Source organism: Puntigrus tetrazona, chromosome 5 (genome assembly GCF_018831695.1).
Source record: "Puntigrus tetrazona isolate hp1 chromosome 5, ASM1883169v1, whole genome shotgun sequence".
NCBI lineage: Eukaryota > Metazoa > Chordata > Actinopteri > Cypriniformes > Cyprinidae > Puntigrus > Puntigrus tetrazona.
Window position 1 is genome coordinate 19743855 of NC_056703.1, and position 19497 is coordinate 19763351.

Here is a 19497-nt window from a genome sequence, read left to right on the forward strand (position 1 = left end):
TACTTTCTTAATCAGTTTTTCCGTTTGGTTTTGCAAAATAATCACATGATACAAGATTTTATTTTTTTTTTATGAGGAGATAACGTGTAGGCTAATTTTTTACATTTTCACTTTAAGGAGCCACATGCAATTTAATTACATTCATAATTAAAACAACGTGTATGTGTTTGTACAATAAATTAAACAAAAAAATAGTAGTAGTTTATAGTTTATATATACACACATACACATACATGCATGCTTACATACCCATCACCTTCCGATGTGCGTTTTAATTTGTTGAGTTCTCTTATTGCACTATTGTAGTTTCTTATTGGTTTGACTGGTCACAATTTCATTTTCTTTTCATTGCTGCTAATCTTCATCGTTGTCATTAGGATTGTTATGAGGAGTCCCATGAAGTGCTCTCACACTGTGGCCTGTGGCACTGATGGGTCCCTCAACAGCAGTTGGACTTGCAAGGTTAGACAGACTTACTGCACAGCGGGAAACACAAGAGAAGATGATCTGGCATAGACTAAGTGTGTGTGGAGGGTGAATGGACCGATGTGATGAGGAGGGGTACGGTGGGGGCTTCTCTGTGGGAAACGGCAACTTCCTCCCTGTCTGTCTGCGAGCGGAGACCAGCAGACAGCAGCTTGGCTGAGTCTGTGGCACTGTGGCTCCGCTCCACCACAGCAGCGGCAGCCCATGAGCTTGGCACCAGCCGGGAAAGTGTTTTCATGTAGGCGTTCCCAAGCGCTGCCACTCTCTTCCTGCTGGGACTGAAGGAAAGAAAGCGGGAGGGAGGAGGAGAGGAAGGGGGAGAGGAGGGATGCAGGAGCACACCTTACCCTCTTTACAAGGCACATCCTCAGAACACACCATTAGAAAGCACCACTGGACCACCAGCACCACCCACACTGTCCAAGCAGCACTCAGCTCTAGCACTGCCCCTGGACTGCAGGTAAGGGCAAATATTTACTGTGTGACTGACTGACTGACTGTGTGTGTGTGTGTGTGTGTGTGTGTGTGTGTGTGTGTGTCCATTTTGCTGAATCGTGCTGAATGTTTTGGGAAAGAGCATGGGAAGCCAAGCAGACTAGACACTTGTTCCACAAAGTCAAACAAACAGTGTTAACTGCTCTGCTGATGCAAAGAACTGGATGAAAGAGAAATAAAGTGACAGTAATGGTCATCCAGGGGGAAAAAATTTAATAAAAAAATCATGTGATAGTACTGTGGTACTGTATTTTTTTTTCGTTTGGGTCCAGCTGCAAAGAACAGCTGAGATTTACTTCAAGTCCAAAGTAGACAATGTTCTTGGTACGCTATTTAATGATAAATTCTGTAATAAATACATGGCTTTTGCAGTGAGGTCATGCTATTTTTCATTGAGAAGTCACCGTGAGATAATATATTCAGCTCTATTAAGTCATGTTTTGAAATGTTCAAATGAAAAAACTCTAGAAAGTGAATGTGTGGTTTTGTCAGTGTGCCAAGACGTAAATTAATCTGGTATTAATCATGAAAATAGCTACTTAAATAAATCATCGTGAATTATAAACTGAGGAAGAGAACTACAAGAAATCAGTGAGCGGCTTAAGTGTAGACAGGAGCCAAGCAGCTAAATGAGAAAGATAGAGCCATTTAGTAGTAAAAGGCACACAGATCTATTTAAACTACTTTTTACTTTTTGATCATGACTGTACTTGGCTGTTCAGCAAATAAATAGATCCATGATAATACACAACTGTCAGAATGATTTTACAAGTTGTCATGTAGTTTCCACAATTTTTTTTATTACAATGGACAAACAATCTACCTAGCAACAAGCTCCAAAAACAAGCTTGAAATATTAAAGTTATGAAAACACTGGAAAACTGAGACAAAAGATGAAATCGTATGCGTTTGTATGAATCCATGAAGAGTGAGTCTGTGGTGTGAGACCACAGCCACGAAAGTTAGTTGAATTTTATATGGTTTTGCCATATGATGTGGATATTAGGAGATATCTGAGGCTAATTGCTGTGATTAACCAATCAGAATCAAGTATTGCAGACAGGCGTGTAATCCAGAGAGCGACTAAGGCTTCTGGCGTCTTACTTCATTATGAACTTTCGTAAATTATGCTATTTTAGTTTCAAATGGAGTAAAAATGAATTCAAAGTAAGTTTTGCACCAGTTATACTCTGGATGTTTTACTTTTGATTCGTCTTTATAGATCTGTCATGACACTTGTTGCTGGTCTCAACACTTGCATGCTTAACCTCGTCTTAACTGTCCTTCTGCTGTGGGTTTGTACCCTTCACCTGTCTGACGGAAAGCACCAGAAAGTGATTTTTGAGACATGAGAAGTCTGCAGAGAAGCGAGGAATCCTTGCGTCCGGTCCCTTCGACCAGAAGCTCTTCCAGAGAAGGATGAGTCTGCTTCCAGCTCATAGACAGGGCTTGCCCCCCCAAAATGGGGAACGGCCCTGCTGTCTGTCTGCTGCCAGGGAAAGAAAAACACCCCTCTTCCCTTGAGCGGAGGCCCCAGGGGAGGGGGGAAGGGGGTTAGCCTGTGTTTACTCTTTTTCGTAGCCTGGGAAGCTCAGAAGAGGAAGGTCTGTCTCGGCCGTCGCAGCCTCGCTGCGTGGTCTGTGGGAGACGAGTGTTTGGCGAGCTGGCGCTGCTCCAGCTGTGTCTGGGGTGGATAATGAACTCCAGGTGCTCCAGTGGGTAGTTTAAGACACCTGTCACCAATATTTAGTGCCAGGAAAAGCCAGACTGCAAACAGAGTGAGACGATTAGTTTGCTTACTTTAAGAAGCCTACCTAATTGGAGGTGCAGGTCTGATGAGGAGACATAAGATGGAGGAGAACTGGAGAACTTTGTGTGATTTGGTCTCCTTTTATATCTAAACGCAGCTATGTGTGTGTTAGTTGTTGCATCACTGCTCACTTGAATGCAAGCTAGAGAATCATACTTTCTTTTACTGTATTTCGTGTGTTCCTGCCAACAAAAATGTCAAGCCCATGCAAACTGAGAGGGCACGTGTCGCTAATATTTTTTAAGCCAAGTGTATTTTCAGTACAGAAAAGAAGTTCTTTATAGCAGAACGAGGTTATTTAGATTATTAAATGTTCTTCTAAGAACCGTTTCCCTAAAAGTTTCTTTCGAAAATTAAAAAAGGTTCTTTCATGGAATAGTCCACACTCACTGTCATCCATTCAAAGATATCCTTAGAAGACACAGCAGACGTGGACTGAAGCTCCTTTGTGCTCAGATCTGTAAAAGAAAAAAAAATAATTAAACCTTTCGAGAGATTATTCCGTTTCTTTTCTCCAAATATTCATTCCCTGCAGGATGAGGATCTGGTCAAGGGCCCAGTATGTGGAGAGCAGTCTGGTGCTGCTTGGTCTTGTAACGCTGGCTCTGTCTCTGGGCAATCTCTCAAGCAGAGGACAGGTTTGTAATATTCTCACAAGTGTTTTTTTTGTAATAAAGCGAAACCCACGTCTCAACTACACTTTTGTTAGAAACAAGAAAATACGATTTTTCCGTATGCTTTATTTCACAGATTAGGATAAGAAATGTTATAGCCTGCTCTTAGTGTAGATCTCCAATGGTAATTTTCTTAATGGACTCTTTTAGGAAGAGGGTGCTGCCTCTAACAGTCTAGAGGACGGGCTTGAGGTGATCACGTACTGGTGGGGAGAATGGACCAAATGGACCGCTTGCACTCGTACCTGTGGAGGAGGCGTCATGTCACAGGAGAGACACTGTCTACAGCAAAGGTCAGCGGCTGTCACTCAAAACACATATTACATTTTATAATATATTTTATAAAGCTCTCATGGAAACACTATTTTACTGTATATTGCCAATAAGATTTAACGGCAAGATAAATCACCACCCCACCTGCAAAAGAGCTTTTATGAAAGCCCAGTTCCACCACATAAGAGAAAAGTTATGCTTATATTTTTACATTTTTTGAGCTAGTCAGGCTTATGATATTATGTCAAAATTATGAGGAAAAAGTCAAATAGGTGATAAAAGTCAGAATAATGAGAGTGTGAATTAAAGTGTTTTTTTTCTTTGTGTCATTCTATACAAATCATGATTATATAACATTTGAAATTGACAGTTTACATTTCTAATGTAATTTTTTTATTACATATTAAGTCTTAGTTATGATATAAAACATAAAATGTATTACATACTAAATCAAAATTGTGAGATACTAAGCAATATATGACAAAAATCTTACCTATGTCCTATGAAATGTCAACTTTTAGTTGAAATTTCATAATTATTATTAATCCAGCATGATTTTTTCGGACATCCACATTGACAAACAATGTTTTTGTTCTACTTTTCTAATTTTTTTAGTTTTGTCCTTGAAGCATTTGTAATCCTTAAACTTAAATAATGTATTTTATTATTAAGCACTGTGTAAAACTTTGTAAGTGTAATGAATGTCCCAACTTCTACTAAACTAAAACAATTTCATTCAAAGAAAGAAAACAACAACCGGTAAAGACAACATGACATGCACAGGCAATGCAAAGAAGTATCATCTCTGCAATGCAAAGGTCAGATCACATATCTGTCTTTCCTTTCCTCCCTCACACACATTCACTGTGCGTTTGGACTGTCTAACAGAAATGCATCCCAGATGCCTGACTTGACAGCGAGCCTCACGTTCCACTTCCACCTAAGGCTTACCGTTAATTCATGCACAATTTGCTTTTTTAAAGCCAGTTTTAATGTCTGTTGCAACCAAATAGACTGTAAAGCGAGATTCAGTTGCATTCAATTGACTGTCTTTCTGTGAACTGCAGGAATGTCCTTCTACAGGAAGGAGCTTCAGAGAAGAGCAGTGCTGGTCATTCAACTCTCAGGTTTACAATGGAAAAAATTACCACTGGAAACCTCTCTATCCTGGTATTAACCATTTAATTTTACGAAGCTGCGCTGTGAAGGTATCACTTACGTTAAAGCAATGAACTCTGTTTATATTCCTGTAGATGACTACGTTCATATCTCCAGTAATCCATGTGACTTGCACTGCACCACCTCTGATGGTCAAAGGCAGTTGATGGTACCTGCACGTGATGGAACATCTTGCAAGTACAGCAACTACAGGGGCGTGTGTGTCAACGGGAGATGTGAAGTAAGTGGCTCATATTGCTGTAAGATCGATTACTTTTCTTAGGCATGTGGCAAACTTATAAGCTGATGCGTACCTCCACAGCCCATTGGATGTGATGGCGTCCTCTTCTCCCCCAACACTCTGGATAAGTGTGGCGTATGTCAGGGGATGGCAGCAGCTGCAGTCGCATTACTGGGAACTTTCGCCGCGGGGCTTCTACTCTAGGTAATTTCGGTTCAGCGTTCGCTTAAATGGCATTCATATTCAGTGATTCTGAGTAAATCCATATATTAAGTGAATTCTTTCTTCGAAGGTTATTCTTTCATAACTCAAATCCCTGAAGGATCATGGGACATCCAGATTATAGAGAGGAGGAAGTCTGCGGATATCCTGGGTGAGCAAACCTTTGAATGGCTTTCGTGTATGACAATGCTTATAGTGATTCATCTGCAATGTTACGTTTTCCATGACAGGAGAGACAAATCTGTGTAATAACTGTATAATAACCCACAATAACTGCCAAGTAATCAGTGTTGTTGATTTGTAAAACTTTGTCAAAAAAGTTTTTGTTGATTAAAATAACAATAGATTTGATAAACATGAACTAGAAAAAACTTATGGCTATTTTTTGCTAATTATTGCTAATATTGTTATCATTAGGATTGCATAGGTGGATGTGTTCTACGAATTTGAAAATAACATTTTAACTCTGCTCAGTGAAATGACTTGAACAAAGATTAGTTCATTTTGCTGAACGAGATCAAAAGAGAAATGCTCCAATCTTCCCATTATTATATCTCACCCTTGTTATTTTCCAGCTGTGACTGACCAAGCAGGGAACTTTTTCTTCAACGGAGCATATAAAGTGGACACCCCTCAGAACTTCCATGCAGCAGGGACCATTTTCAAATACCGGCGGCCTACTGATGTTTATGAGACGGGGATCGAGTACATCGTGGCAAAAGGGCCCATCGATCAGCCCATCAATGTTCTGGTACTGTAGCCGTGGTCCTCTCTTCGCCGCCAAGGGCTCATGGGTAATCTCACTGGATGGCTAACCATGGCTTTGACTTAGTGCAGGCCGAAGGTCTAATGGTTCACTCTGCATAAATGGTAATATTCTGATGCATTGTCCCAGGAGGAATGACTCAATTATTTCACTTCACTCTGGGTTTATGGGACAAATGCGAGATGACGCAGTATTTCAGAAACGGAAATATTGTATTCTGGACGTCTTTCGACCCCAGTGCCCTTGCATTGTCATGATTTTGTGCAGCATAAATATTAACTCTGGGAAAGAGCAGTCCAGAATGTTTGTTTCCTGCAAGTGTAAAATGAGATATTATCATAACATATTTCTCAGAATTTCCTCTTAATTGCTGGATATGTCTCTGTCTTGCCTTAAAGGTCTGGAACCAAAATGGCCAAAACCCTTATATCACCTATGAGTACACAGTGATGAGGGACTCTATGGCTGCTGTCTCCCAGCCCCCCATTTACACGGGCCCTCAAGGAGGATCCAGTCTGGTGTCTGTGGAAATTGGGAGTGTTTTACACCTTAATGAGAGCGTGCATGATAAGACAAGCACCGGCCCGCGAGCTGTGGAAGGACAAAAGCCTGGACAGGAAACTAATGAAGTGTATGAGACGGCTAACATTGACTGTAATCAGGATGCTAACACACAAGTCCAGTATACAGGTGAATATCTTAAAGTGCTCTGTATTTGTCTATACATTTCTGCCTGTTAACTGTTAACTGTTAACAGCGGCCATTGCTCCATTCTTTGACTGTTTCTGTCAGTGTCCTTCAGAAATCATTCTAATGTGCAGATTTACTGATTCTGATATGCAAAAAATTAAAAAAACTTTTTAAAATTTACCTTAAAATTACCCAGTATTTTTCCACCATATGCATTCACAGTATCTGAAGTAAGTGGAGAACAGACAAGACAGAGAGTATTTGGTTCACTGAGCAATCATTAGTGAGTTAAAAGGCCTCTTTCTGCTGGCCCTATGGAGTCCTTTATAATGCATCAGCCACAGAAAAGATTAGCTAGAGATGATGAAAAATTCAGAGAGGCCTGACATTTTCCTTCCATGGAAGTCAGAGAATTATGACTATTTGTGTTTGCTGTTCCTCTGACATTAATAATTATAAATGAGGTTGGGTGCCGTGATGAAGGTTGCATTATAACCTATGATACAGCATCGCCCATAAACTCTTAAATCCTCTTAAAGTAGTTACTATGAGCAGTGATTCACTTAAAACCCAGACTTTGTTTTAGTTTGGTACCAACCAAGTTTTTGGGATCTATTTCAGACGTACCTTAACAGCTACAGCCTTCAAGCTAAACAAAATCGAATCCTTAATGAAAAAAAAAAAATCTATCTTTTTTGTTTAATGAGTTAAACCTTCTCTGTGTTAAAAGAGGGGAACTGCAGCTGGCCCAGTGGAGTAGGAGCCCCTGGCGTAGCACCAATCAGCAGACCTGCAGAGGACATGGTAAACTCTGAAAACCTCATCTGGAGAGTGCTGCTGGGCGAGCGGATTGGCTCAGACGGTGTTCTTGCAAACATCTCAACCAATCAGCTTCTTACTCGTAGAGATGGCTTGTCATCTGAAGGCCCACTGGAGTTAGACTACAGCAGTCTTGAACAAGCCGGTCTTAATGGCTCACTGCTTGAGTTCACCTTCGGGCAACGTCGAAATGACACAGGGGACTTCCTGTTCCTAAACAGAACTGTTACAACCATTTTGCGCAATCGCAGCAATCGCACGAGGTAAACATGATCATGTACATTACCGTTCAATGTTTGGGGTTGGTAAGAAAGTCTCTAATGCTTGCCAAGACATTTTTTTGGCTAAACATTTTTTTACAGTTCAAAATAACTTTTCTGTTTTTATGTATCATAAAATGTAATTTATTTCTGTGATGCAAAGCCGACTTTTCAGCAGCCAGTAATCCAGTCTACAGTGTCACACGATCCTTCAGAAATCTTTCTAATATGCTGATTCAGTGCTGAATAAATATTTTTTATTATTATTGTCAATGCTGACAACTCACTAATATTTTTGTAGAAACTAAGGTGTGTATTACATTATCTTTTATCAGTACATGGTTCAGAAGAACAATAGAAATCCTTTGTAACATTATAAACATCTTTATTCGGCTAAATTTTATGTGTCCGCTCTAAATAAAAAGTGTTAAATTTCTTTAAAAAAATCTTACTGACCCCAAACTTTTGAATAGTTTATTTTATAATATATACTATGTATTTGTATTTATGATAGCAAAATAATAACCAGACAGTAGGCTTTAATTACAGTATGTCTGATATGCTGCTTTCTGATCAATGGTGTTTTATGGGGAGGGACATTCTCATTCTAGAGGGCATCTGATTGGATAAAATTCTATATAGTGCAGCATGAACTATTAAAATTCCAATTCAAGACCAAAGCTAGAAAAGCCAGCATGCTGGTTTGTTAAGTGATGGCATAACGTAAAGTTACTATTCCAACTCTGCATTATGCAAAGCTAACAACAGCTAAATCACAATTTCAAATCTTCAAGTAGTCAGCTCATTAGTAGCTCTGGTTGCTTGTAGCTAGTAAGCTCAAGATCATGCCAGTGAACCAGCTGCTTTATCATGTTTTATCAGTTAGGTCTTTTGGCAGTCTCGAGTGCTAGGAGTAGGTCTTAGACCTCCACCCTGGCATGCCAAAGTCGTGCTGGACAGGCTCGGGTGGGACAGCCCTGCTCGTGGGAGAAAGGAATGTGCTGCAGACTCAAGCTCTGGCTTGGTTTTTTGTTAACGTTCTCTGAGACATTCAAAGAGCGCCGAGGGGAGACGGCCAAGCAGAGACTGGCGGGATTGCATTCCATCATATTTATAATTCATGCTGGGTTCCCTCCGCCACGTCCAAACACTGCATTACCAGCCCCTCTGCCAGAGATCATAAAGAACATCTCATGAAACGCCCTTACTCGTATCCGAAGGAGAAGAGAAAGATTCCAGGTGGGGAGAAGAAGAGAAGGCCTGAATGTAAGGAAGACGGACTGTCTGAGAAACATAATTCAAGATGTTTTGTTATTTGTGGAAAAAAAAGTCCCATAGATCACTCGGGCACAGACTACGCTTGTCGCATCAGATAAATCCCAGGAATTTATCACGAGGAACAAATTTTATTTGGCTTCTGTCTAGTTGAGGGAATGCACTGTTTTCCAGCTTTAACATTAAGGTAATGAGTGTGACCAGGAATGGTAAAAATGTTAGTGGTTTTATGACTGGAGTGTCAGTTTGTGTCTCAGCATCAACAAACGTGAACGGCCTGCCTAATACACAATGCAGGTGGCTGAACTGTGGTCTAGTCTAAGATGCTCTGTTTTCTTTACTGCAGGAATAACCAAAGGCTCCTTCAGAAGAACAAACTGAGCGCTGCTGACATGTACCGCTGGAAGCTGTCCTCACAGGAGCCCTGCAGTATGACCTGCTCGATAGGTAACAGAGGAACTGAGTCTCTGTGCCTGCAAACATCCACACATAAACATTCTTCATACCCATGCATGTTTATGTTGGGTATACGTGTATACAGTGCTTTTTTCTCAAATAGGTGTGTCGAAATCACTTGCCATGTGTGTGCGGTATGATGGCATCGAAGTGGATGATGTTTATTGTGATGCTTTGACTCGACCAGAGCCAGTTCATGATTTCTGCATTGGCAGAGAATGCCAGCCAAGGTGCGTGTGCTGCAGGTGTCACAAAAATGCAAAGTATAGGAAAAGTATGGAGGCATGCAAAACGGACACAGAAATCATCATTTACTCACTCTCATATTATATTCAAAACCCATAAGAATTTGGTTGATCTTTAGAAGACAAATTCATTCAAAGACATTTTGAATTAAATTGAAATTCAAGGTAACAAAAACCTAGAAAAAATCATAAAGGCATTGCAAAACAAATCCGTATGGACTGAGGGGGTTTAATTGGAGTGAAGAGATATGATTGCTTTATTTGATGAACAGATCCAGTTCATGCTTTTATTTACATCTAATCAATGATTCACATGCACATACAGAACATACAGCATATCATGTATGATAAACACAGAAACTCAGTTGTGTGTGTGTGTGTGTGTGTGTGTATGTGAGTGATGCGTGAGAACCAATGTTTGCTCTATCATATGGTGCACGCACAAGCTTTTTTGTTTACCATGCAATTTATGTATGTGCATATACATTGTTTATATGTTTGGATTCATTTTAGGATGCTTCTATGGATACTTTTATAAGTTTGGGTAACCTGGTCTTTCATGGTTTTACTACAAATATTTTCATTTTGAAGATTAACCAAAAGAGTTATGGGTTTACAATGACATGAGTGTGAGTAAAGGACAGAGTTTTCCTATTCGGGAGAACTAACACTTTGTTTCTAGAACATATCAATCCTTGGTCGCATTTTATTAAATTGTTCCCTCATTTTACCTCAGCTGTATTGTACTTATTTATTAACTCATTTTAATTTAGCTCAATAGTAAACATACTCACACCAGAGAACAACTTAGTACAATGTGGCCATGATTAACCTAAAATAAGGGAGCAAATTATTAAGTTGTGGAAAGAATTTCTAATATGTATCCACAATTACACCGTAGAGGGCTCGAATTGTAGAAAAGACAAGAAAGTTAAAATTCTGTCATCATTTAGTCACCCTCATGTCATTCCAATTGTTTTATGATGTCCTGTAAAAAGTGGTGCTTGACACAAAACTCTTATTGTGGACTTTATGTGTAGATGGGAGGCGAGCAGCTGGAGTGAGTGTTCTCGGACTTGTGGAGAAGGATTCCAGTTTCGTCTTGTGCGTTGCTGGAAGATGCTGGCTCCCGGCCTAGACAGCTCCGTGTACAGTGACCTCTGTATAGAGGCACAGCTAGAGCGCCCTCCAGAGCGCCGGGCCTGTAAGAGCCCCACTTGTGGCCCTCAGTGGGAGGTAGCTGAGTGGTCAGAGGTAGGTTAAGAGCTCGTTTCATTTAATTTAGTCACGACCTGACCAGTCTAGGGTTGATAAGGCAAAAAACCTAAAAATTGACAAAAAAAACAAAAAAATTAAATACACTGAAAATCTACAATAACACACTGTACACATCATATACTGTATTAAACTTGAGAAAAAATAATAATACTTTGAAAATAAATATGATTTACAGTGACTCTCTTTGCTAGCTTTGACTAGTAAGCCTTCTGATCATCCAATCAAAGAACGAGTAAATGCAGACGTTAGATGGCCCTGAAGCTGTCAACTCGAAATCTGATTGGTTAACGCAATGTTTTCATTGCTACAGAAGCCTGCGCTGTTAATTCTGAAGGCCTTGAGCAGATTTCTATGACGCTGGCAACACGATTCCTGAAATATGATTGGATAAAAGCTCTTATAAAAACATACACTACTGGAAGCAGAGCAACCACGAGAAAAGCTGTGAAATTAAGAGAATAGACTATTGGAGATCATTTAATACACATTCATGGAAAAATAAAGTAAAACTAAGTCAGTGATCGTGTTTGGGCCAGCAGAGAAGGCTTTGCTGGCCCTGACAGCCCACCACTCAATATTATAAAAGGCTGGGAGTGTGGAGTGTATAAAAGTGGAGTGTTTCTGCATTTGTTCATTTGAAAACTGGTATGTTTGCACCATGTCAATGTTAACAAACTAATATAGTGAGGAGAACCTTGTTCTGTTTGTTGTGCAGTGTCCTGCTAAATGTGGTCGAAGGGGTCTGGTCACGCGAGAGGTCAGATGCTCAGAGGAAACCCATCCGTGTGATGAAGCAACTCACCCAGCCTCTACCAAAAACTGCACCGGGCCTCCATGTGAACGCCAGTGGACAGCGTCTGAGTGGGGACCGGTAAGTTTTGAAAGGCGCACATTACGTCTGACAGTTTAAAAATCTTTAACATTGCGTTTTAATCAAGCACAATGCAAAAAAGAGACATTTAAGTGATACTAATATGAAACAGCAAAGTGACAGGAAGTGCTATTCTAAATGTCATTTTAATGAAAATACATTGGACATGACCCTGTTGGTGGAACATAAACATAAATAGCTTAAATAAATAAACAGATAAATATCGCCATATATAAAAATACTAGGAAAAAAATATTCAAAAATGTAGTTTTCAAAAGAATCGCGTTGACCTCAAAATAAAACATTATATTTTGCCTGTCCACTGTTTTCTCGTTAGTCTGAATGGAAATGCAAATGTATCCTTTGCCACTAGATGCCGCTTTCGGAGCGTTAAAAGCTCACAAAAACACTGCTTTTAATAAAATCGAGCGATCACCTGTGTCTTCAACTCTCTAAATTGGCGAATTGTATGTAATAAGTGTATATGCATGGATCGAGTTTATATGTATAAGGGAGTTTCTATAGGTGTATGCAAGTTTATATGTATATTCAACTGTCATAAGATGTATTGGTATGGATTTTATATCAGTGTGCACGCGTGTTTCATGTATATATTTTGAACATCCCATAGTACACATCTATATGCGAGTATTTTGCAGGTGTATATGCACCTTTATAAGCCAAGTTTGATTTAAATCCTATTGTTGGAGCTGGTTAGAACGTGAAGTATTTTATTTTTACAGTGACTGTCGTAGTTAAATCTGAGACAAGATATTGAAGTTTTCAAATGTTACAAATGTCCTTCTTCCATTTCTGCTCAGTGTTCTGGCAACTGCGGGCATGGAAAAACAGTGCGGCACGTGTATTGCAAAACACCGGAGGGCCGAGTGGTACCTGAGTCTCAGTGCTCACCCGAGAACAAACCTCTGGCCGTTCATCCCTGCGGAGACAATGAATGCCCTCCACACTGGCTGGCCCAAGACTGGGAGAGGGTGAAGATGGCACTTAAATGTTTGAAAAATGAATAATTTGCCATTTTTTCCCCCAGTAATCATTTTTTCTGCCTTCTAGTGCAACACAACATGTGGACGCGGTGTGAAGAGAAGGACCGTGCTGTGTGTCGGCATCACAGGTGGGAAGGTCCAGATCAACGACGGTGAGGAATGTGACGGCAGCAAGCAACCAGTCGATGAGGACACCTGCTTTGAGAGGCCTTGTTTCAAGTGGTACACAACGCCATGGTCTGAGGTGAAACATTTAATCATATATTTATGCCACAAACAACCAGTGTTCATAAGTCAAACCGCTGCCTATGTAGGCGTTTACAGTAAGCTAAGTGAGTTTCCTAGGTTTTAAGATAAGGTTTTTCTCTTGGGCCTTTCTTTCAGTCTCCAGTGAAGGATTCTAAGTGTAACTGACTTTTCTTTCTCCTTTCTTGTGCTCAAATGTTTCTCAGTGCACCAAGACTTGTGGTGTCGGCGTGCGAATGAGAGACGTGAAGTGTTATGAAGGAAGAGAGCTTGTTCGTGGATGTGACCCTTTGACCAAACCTGTTAACAAGCAGACCTGTGCACTTCAGCCCTGCCCCACCGAACCCCCAGGTGTGCCTTAAACTGAAAATTCTGTCATTATTTTCACAACACACACACACACACACACACACACACACACACATATATATATGTGTGTGTGTGTGTGTATGTATATGTATGTGATCTTTTAATAAAAAGTAAAACAAAATATTATTTATTCAAAATATAAATGTATTGTAACAATATACGCTACCCACTCCCATGGGGTCAGTACTAAAGGAAATCAATAGTTGTTGAGCAAGGATATATTCAATGGTTAAATTGCTAAAAGAGTGACAGTAAAGGCTGGTATATAACAAAAGATGACTATTTTGAACAAATGCTGTTCTTTTTAACTTTTCTTTCGTGAGACAATCCTAAAAATACAATAACATGTCCAAAAAAAACAACCTCCAAAACCAAACAAAAATCAGACAACAACTGTTTCCAGTATTGATAATAAATCTGTATATTAGAATGATTTCAGAAAAATCATGTGACATTGAAGACTGGAGTAACGACTGCTGAAAATTCAGATTTTCCATCAAAGGAATAAATTACATTTTAAATTATGTTATTTTTAAATTCTAATAATATTTGACAATATTATATTTTTTACTGTATATTTAGTAATAATAAATAAATACAACCTTTAGAGGATAATAGATTTTTTTTTTATCCCAAACATTTGAATGTTTTATAGTTTAAAGCATTTTTAAGTCACATGACGTGGCAGTTGTCAGCAATGTGTCTTTTTCAGTCCTTGTTATTGCATTTATTATATTTATAATTTTATACATATTTGGAACAAAATGACGGCAGAATTTTTGGGTTTGCTATCCATATAATGTAACTATAATTTGACATACAACAGTTGCCGAATGTGTATAGAAACGATAAATAACACGTATTTAAACTCCTTTAATGCTTCCGCAGATGAAAACTGCCAGGATCGTCCCACCACCAACTGCTCGCTGGCTCTGAAGGTGAATCTGTGCAGTCACTGGTATTACAGCAAGGCCTGTTGCCATTCTTGCCGCAATCTTCGAGCTTCCTAGCTGGTCTCCTCCGCTCAACTTTTCATCTGTTCATGTTGTCTGCAATGTGCCCGTTCGAGGATCGCAGCAAGGGAAATCCGAATCGGTTTTTGTTTATATCTTAAGCTAGCTCCGTAAAACTGCGTTACTGTCAGCATTACAAAAATGATACCTACTTCATGACAATGTCCTGTGATTGTGGGATACAGTAAGGAAATATTAAGTTATTTGATTATTGCTCAGAGGATTATATTGCATGTCTTAAAAGTATTTATTATTCATCAGGTTTTATTGGACATTTATTATGTGGCAGTGGCGGAGGTGGATACTGAATGTTACCTCTGGCTGAAGATGGCTGATTTAGTACTGTACATCCAAACACAGGCTGAGCCTCAAGCCACTGCTGGCTCTTACGCTCTACTGTTTACTTTATCCGGTTTAACTATTGCTGGACCTAGGCTTATGTTAATTTATTGGTCACAGCGGTAGTTTTATTGGGTTCTCTCATTCTGTATGTATCCCATTTTTGTTTCATTCATTTGATTTTTGATGGACAGTGGATTTAGAAGAGCTTGACATACCCGAGTCATTTTATCCTTGTCATTGAGTGAGTCCTGACACTTGAACGTGCTATGGTTGAAAATGTATCTGATTCACGTATTGTTTCACTAAGACACACTTAACCAAATGTATTGTACTACCTTACCTCAAGTACAAAAGGCGATCAAATGTAAGTCGTTTGATTTTCTTGTAGAAAAACGTTTGTGTACCTCTCAAAATATTATAAATAATAAATATTATACTCGAATGAAATAATTTTTTGGTTGAAGTTTTAATATAATATGGTGAATAAGGTGTACATCAGTGTTATTTTAGTATTATTGGTATACGATTTTGTTGATGTTTTATATTTAATTTTATAGTTTGTTTTCATCTTCTGAAATGTTTTGGTAATTTTTTTGACATGAATATGTTTATATATTAGGATTTTGAACTTTAGTTACGGTTAATTATAATGCTTTATTATAGCATATTTATGAATGCGTTTATTATGCATTATACATATCATATTAAGATTTTTAAGCATTACTGATTTATTTATCCCCAGTGCAAATTACATTTATTTAGATTATAAATCGTAATCAGTTTTAGGGAGTCAGAAAGTGTAGTTAAGAATCAAATGCATAATTGCCATCATACATAACACACAAAGACACAATTTCTCTTGTTTGGTGTTTTAATTGACCAATTATATTTTTTTTCTGCACAAGAACCCGCTGGCCAGCAAACAACACGTGCTGTTAAATATGTCCACTTATCACACCGTAAGAGCTTGAAATCAGTCACAAAATCCTCACACAGTCGATATTAACAAATATTGCATTTATCAACAAATAAAAAAGATAAAAGACAATAACAGCTCATTATTCTGGTGACTTCAGATCAAAATCAACGCAGACTGAGTGGCACTACACACCGAAAGATGAGAATGCAGAGAATTATAAAACCCGTCAGTTAAATAGATTACACAAACTTCACAATCCTACATGTAAAACTATGACTGCAGGTGGCATTATCATTTCACAAATTAAATATACTATACATCCACACCATTTCATCATACCAAATACACGTTTTCATCATCTACTTCACTACAGCAGTAAATATCTGTGATAGACAAAAAAAAACTGTGAAATATCAAAATGTTACTCTTCGGTTCTCACGCCCTTGAAAAGCCCTATTAGTTACATATATATGTAATAATGACATATATAAATAATAAAGCAAATATGTTTTATTACACACTGTCAAAAAAGTACGTAAATAGAATATGAATATGAATTATCGATTTTTGACATGTGTTTCATTTGTATTTTGAATATTGGATTGCATTTTAGGGTTAAAAGATACAGCGAATTATTAGGTTTTTATAATTAACGTAAAAAAAAAAATTAAAATAAAGCTAAAACCAAAACTATAAAAAACATGGTTTGAAATACAAATAAATAATAATTTTAAAAAAACATATAATATTATATAAATAATAAATTACAATAACAATTCTCATTTAGATTTTGTCAACTTGATGTACTTATCTAAAAAAGGAAAAGGTAAAAAGAAATAAAAATAATACATTTATTAATTTGGCAGACGCATTTATCCAAACCAACTTACAATTGAGGAATACAACAAACGATTTTCTCATAAGATGGAAATAAACAGAAGTGCCTGTTATACAAGTTGTCAGTCATTGTTCAGAGTAGTAAAAGCTGTAGGACAAGAAGGGATGAGTATAGAAAGAGAACAGAAAGAGTTCTTTTCTATTAAAAATAAAAATAAAAATGGAAAATATAAAAATGAAATACTAATACTAAAATCACACTGGTGCGTGACCATCTTTTTGAGTACATCAATGAACGAATGAATGGAGATGATGTATAAAGCGTCGGCTACAGAAAGCAGCATAATGAAAGTGAATGACAGAATACTTCAGGTGAACGCGAGGTGCTACACGTCGGTGCTGATGCTGTGATGCGTCAGCACTTCCTGCATGGTGACCGAGCGGATGAGGTTGAGTTTGTGGAAGCTGGGCGTCTCCATTGGCAGGTCTAACTCCTCCTGCTGCAGAGTCCTGTAGCTGATCCTGCCGCCTCCGTTACGCAGCCCCTCCTGCGGGCTCATGTAGAGCGGCAGATACCCCGAGCAGGACGGGCAGAAAGTGTACGAGCGGGGCGGCCTGTAGGGCGCCCGCGGGACGTATTGAGGGTAACTGACCGGTCCGTTGGCCTCAAAAGGCTCCGCAGTCATTAGCAGCTGATTGGAGGACGTGTATTCAGGGAAATGCTGGAGACTCAGCGGGCTCTCAGGTGGACTCGGCTGGCGCAGGGGATTTGACGACGCCTTGGCAGCGTCAGCCTCCTCCTCCCCCTCCTCCGACTCGTCTCTTTTACAGCAGTAATACTATTGAGCAAAGCGAGAAGTCACACTCGATATGTAAGTAAGTACAGGGAGTCACTTATGAGATCGCATAGCAGTAGAGCAGATTTACCTGCAGCCTACAGTAACACAGAACTGTGACAATAGTGAGCAAGATGACGGCAGCCAGAATTCCACCTGTGATGACCACTGTGCCGGCTGTCATTCGAAATGCTCTCCATCAACAAACTAAGAAAGCCATAAAGACAAAAGACACTTTCATATTAGAACAGAGAAGGGTCCTGTCCAAACTGTTCCCTAGAATATGGTTATATGCTTAAACATTGAGATTTGTTATCGGTGAAATTGCTAAAGTTGTCAAAGTGTATTTTAAGAAATTAATACTTTTATTTAGGTGAGATTAAAGACATTTATATTGTGCAGATGTCTATTTCGAATAAACACTGTGTGCTTTCTATTCAACAACAAAAAAAAAAAACTGAAAAAATGTCACATATTACAGAGCTGTTTCCAACATTAATTAACATATTGTTTCAGCTTTAAATAAAAATACATTTAAAAAGAAACCCATTGTTTTAAATCTGTGGTGAAACATCAGCAGTATATTGGTCTAGTGTCACTAACGCTAAATCAAAATAATAATAGCTATTGTTGGAATTATGTGTACATCTGATGCCTATTTCATGCTCTTTGATCATGAAATCAGTAATTATGGAACTGTATTCAAGCATATGCCAGAGCGGTGGAATAATAAACCGATCAATGATGCATTAAATGATTTTCCAAAAATAGCACATTCGCACAATTTGAACAGGATGTCTAAGGAAAGATAGCATATAAACTGTCCATAAAGCTCAGGTTATTCTGTCGTAATTAGCCACAAATTAGTGTCAATAGTCAGTGTTGTTTACTGTTACAAACAGTCCCGTCTCTGTCTGCGTGAAATGCTAATGAAGATACATCTAGACGCGGGTGAATCAGAAAGGGTCCCTAAATAAGACTTTTAGATTTTGCGATGACAGTATTTGGTCTCACCTCAGGGCAGAGACTCATTCAAGCCCACATAAGTCACCCATTTGCACAAATCACTCGGAAAGCTTTATATAACCAAATCATCAGTTAATAGGCCTACCGACGAAACTAAACGCATTATGCACTTTAATAATAATATGACAACAACAACAACAGACGTTTGACAAAACAGTCAATACTGAGGTTCAACAGATTAAATCCGGTCTATCATAAATGATCGGCACCCTTTTAGTCTTCTAATTCGATTAATTCAATTTATTTATCATTTTAGCGTCTTGTAAATACGTTTCTGCTCAATGCAGTTCTCTCTGACGAAGTTCGCACAAGCGACCCACAATAACAAAAATGATTAATATAGTAATTACTAAATTTTCGCAACGATATAAACACAGCTTAAACCGCATTACCTCGGAAGTTTTGTATACTCACATTATGGTATCTACAGAACATAGGGCACGTGTCCAACGCATCCGGCGAACCTAACCACAAACTTCCCACAAAATCACTTCACGAAGTCACATCTCCGGACGGAAATTAATTCCTATAATAAGTGGATCAGACGAAGAGATCGCTGGACAGACGGGCGATGATAAGAGCTGAACTTCATGAGCACTGAGAGAGAGAGCTGTGAGATGAAGAACGTCCGCTGGAGTCACGTACTGTACGTCCCACATCTGTCTCACTTCGTGTCAGCCTCTCCCCACTGATCACACACTCGTTCAGTCATATACTGGAAGCCAAGTCCTCGACTCTACTGACATTTCGACTATTTCTTTTCTTTTCTTTTTTTTTTTTTTTTTAAACGCCTGTTTTATGTGGCAGGCTAAATAGCAATTTTAGAGGTGACTAATATGAACTTCTAACATCTGCAACTGGATTATGTAAGTATAGGCTAGTTTTA

General features: G+C 38.8%; 2 protein-coding genes across 2 annotated transcripts; one reads left to right on the top strand and one right to left on the bottom strand.

The window, feature by feature from the left end:
* Positions 1–690: 690 nt before the first annotated feature.
* Positions 691–15427, top strand: adamtsl2 (ADAMTS-like 2). The gene is given in 21 exon segments (XM_043240188.1): positions 691–757; positions 760–877; positions 3288–3429; positions 3616–3758; positions 4481–4556; positions 4806–4908; positions 4992–5137; positions 5219–5276; positions 5279–5341; positions 5430–5510; positions 5935–6110; positions 6524–6815; positions 7546–7897; positions 9516–9616; positions 9729–9855; positions 10911–11124; positions 11864–12019; positions 12841–13011; positions 13091–13267; positions 13476–13620; positions 14527–15427. Coding segments are annotated over 21 exon segments (3030 nt in total). The 3' UTR covers positions 14649–15427.
* A 440-nt stretch (positions 15428–15867) lies between these two features.
* On the bottom strand, positions 15868–19254 carry LOC122345820 (protein FAM163B). The gene is made up of 3 exons (XM_043240302.1): positions 19026–19254; positions 17677–17792; positions 15868–17588 (listed from the first exon to the last, which is right to left on the bottom strand). The coding sequence occupies exons 2-3, from the start codon at positions 17767–17769 to the stop codon at positions 17136–17138; spliced, it is 546 nt and encodes a 181-aa protein (XP_043096237.1). The 5' UTR covers positions 17770–17792; positions 19026–19254; the 3' UTR covers positions 15868–17135.
* Between the last annotated feature and the right edge of the window lie 243 nt (positions 19255–19497).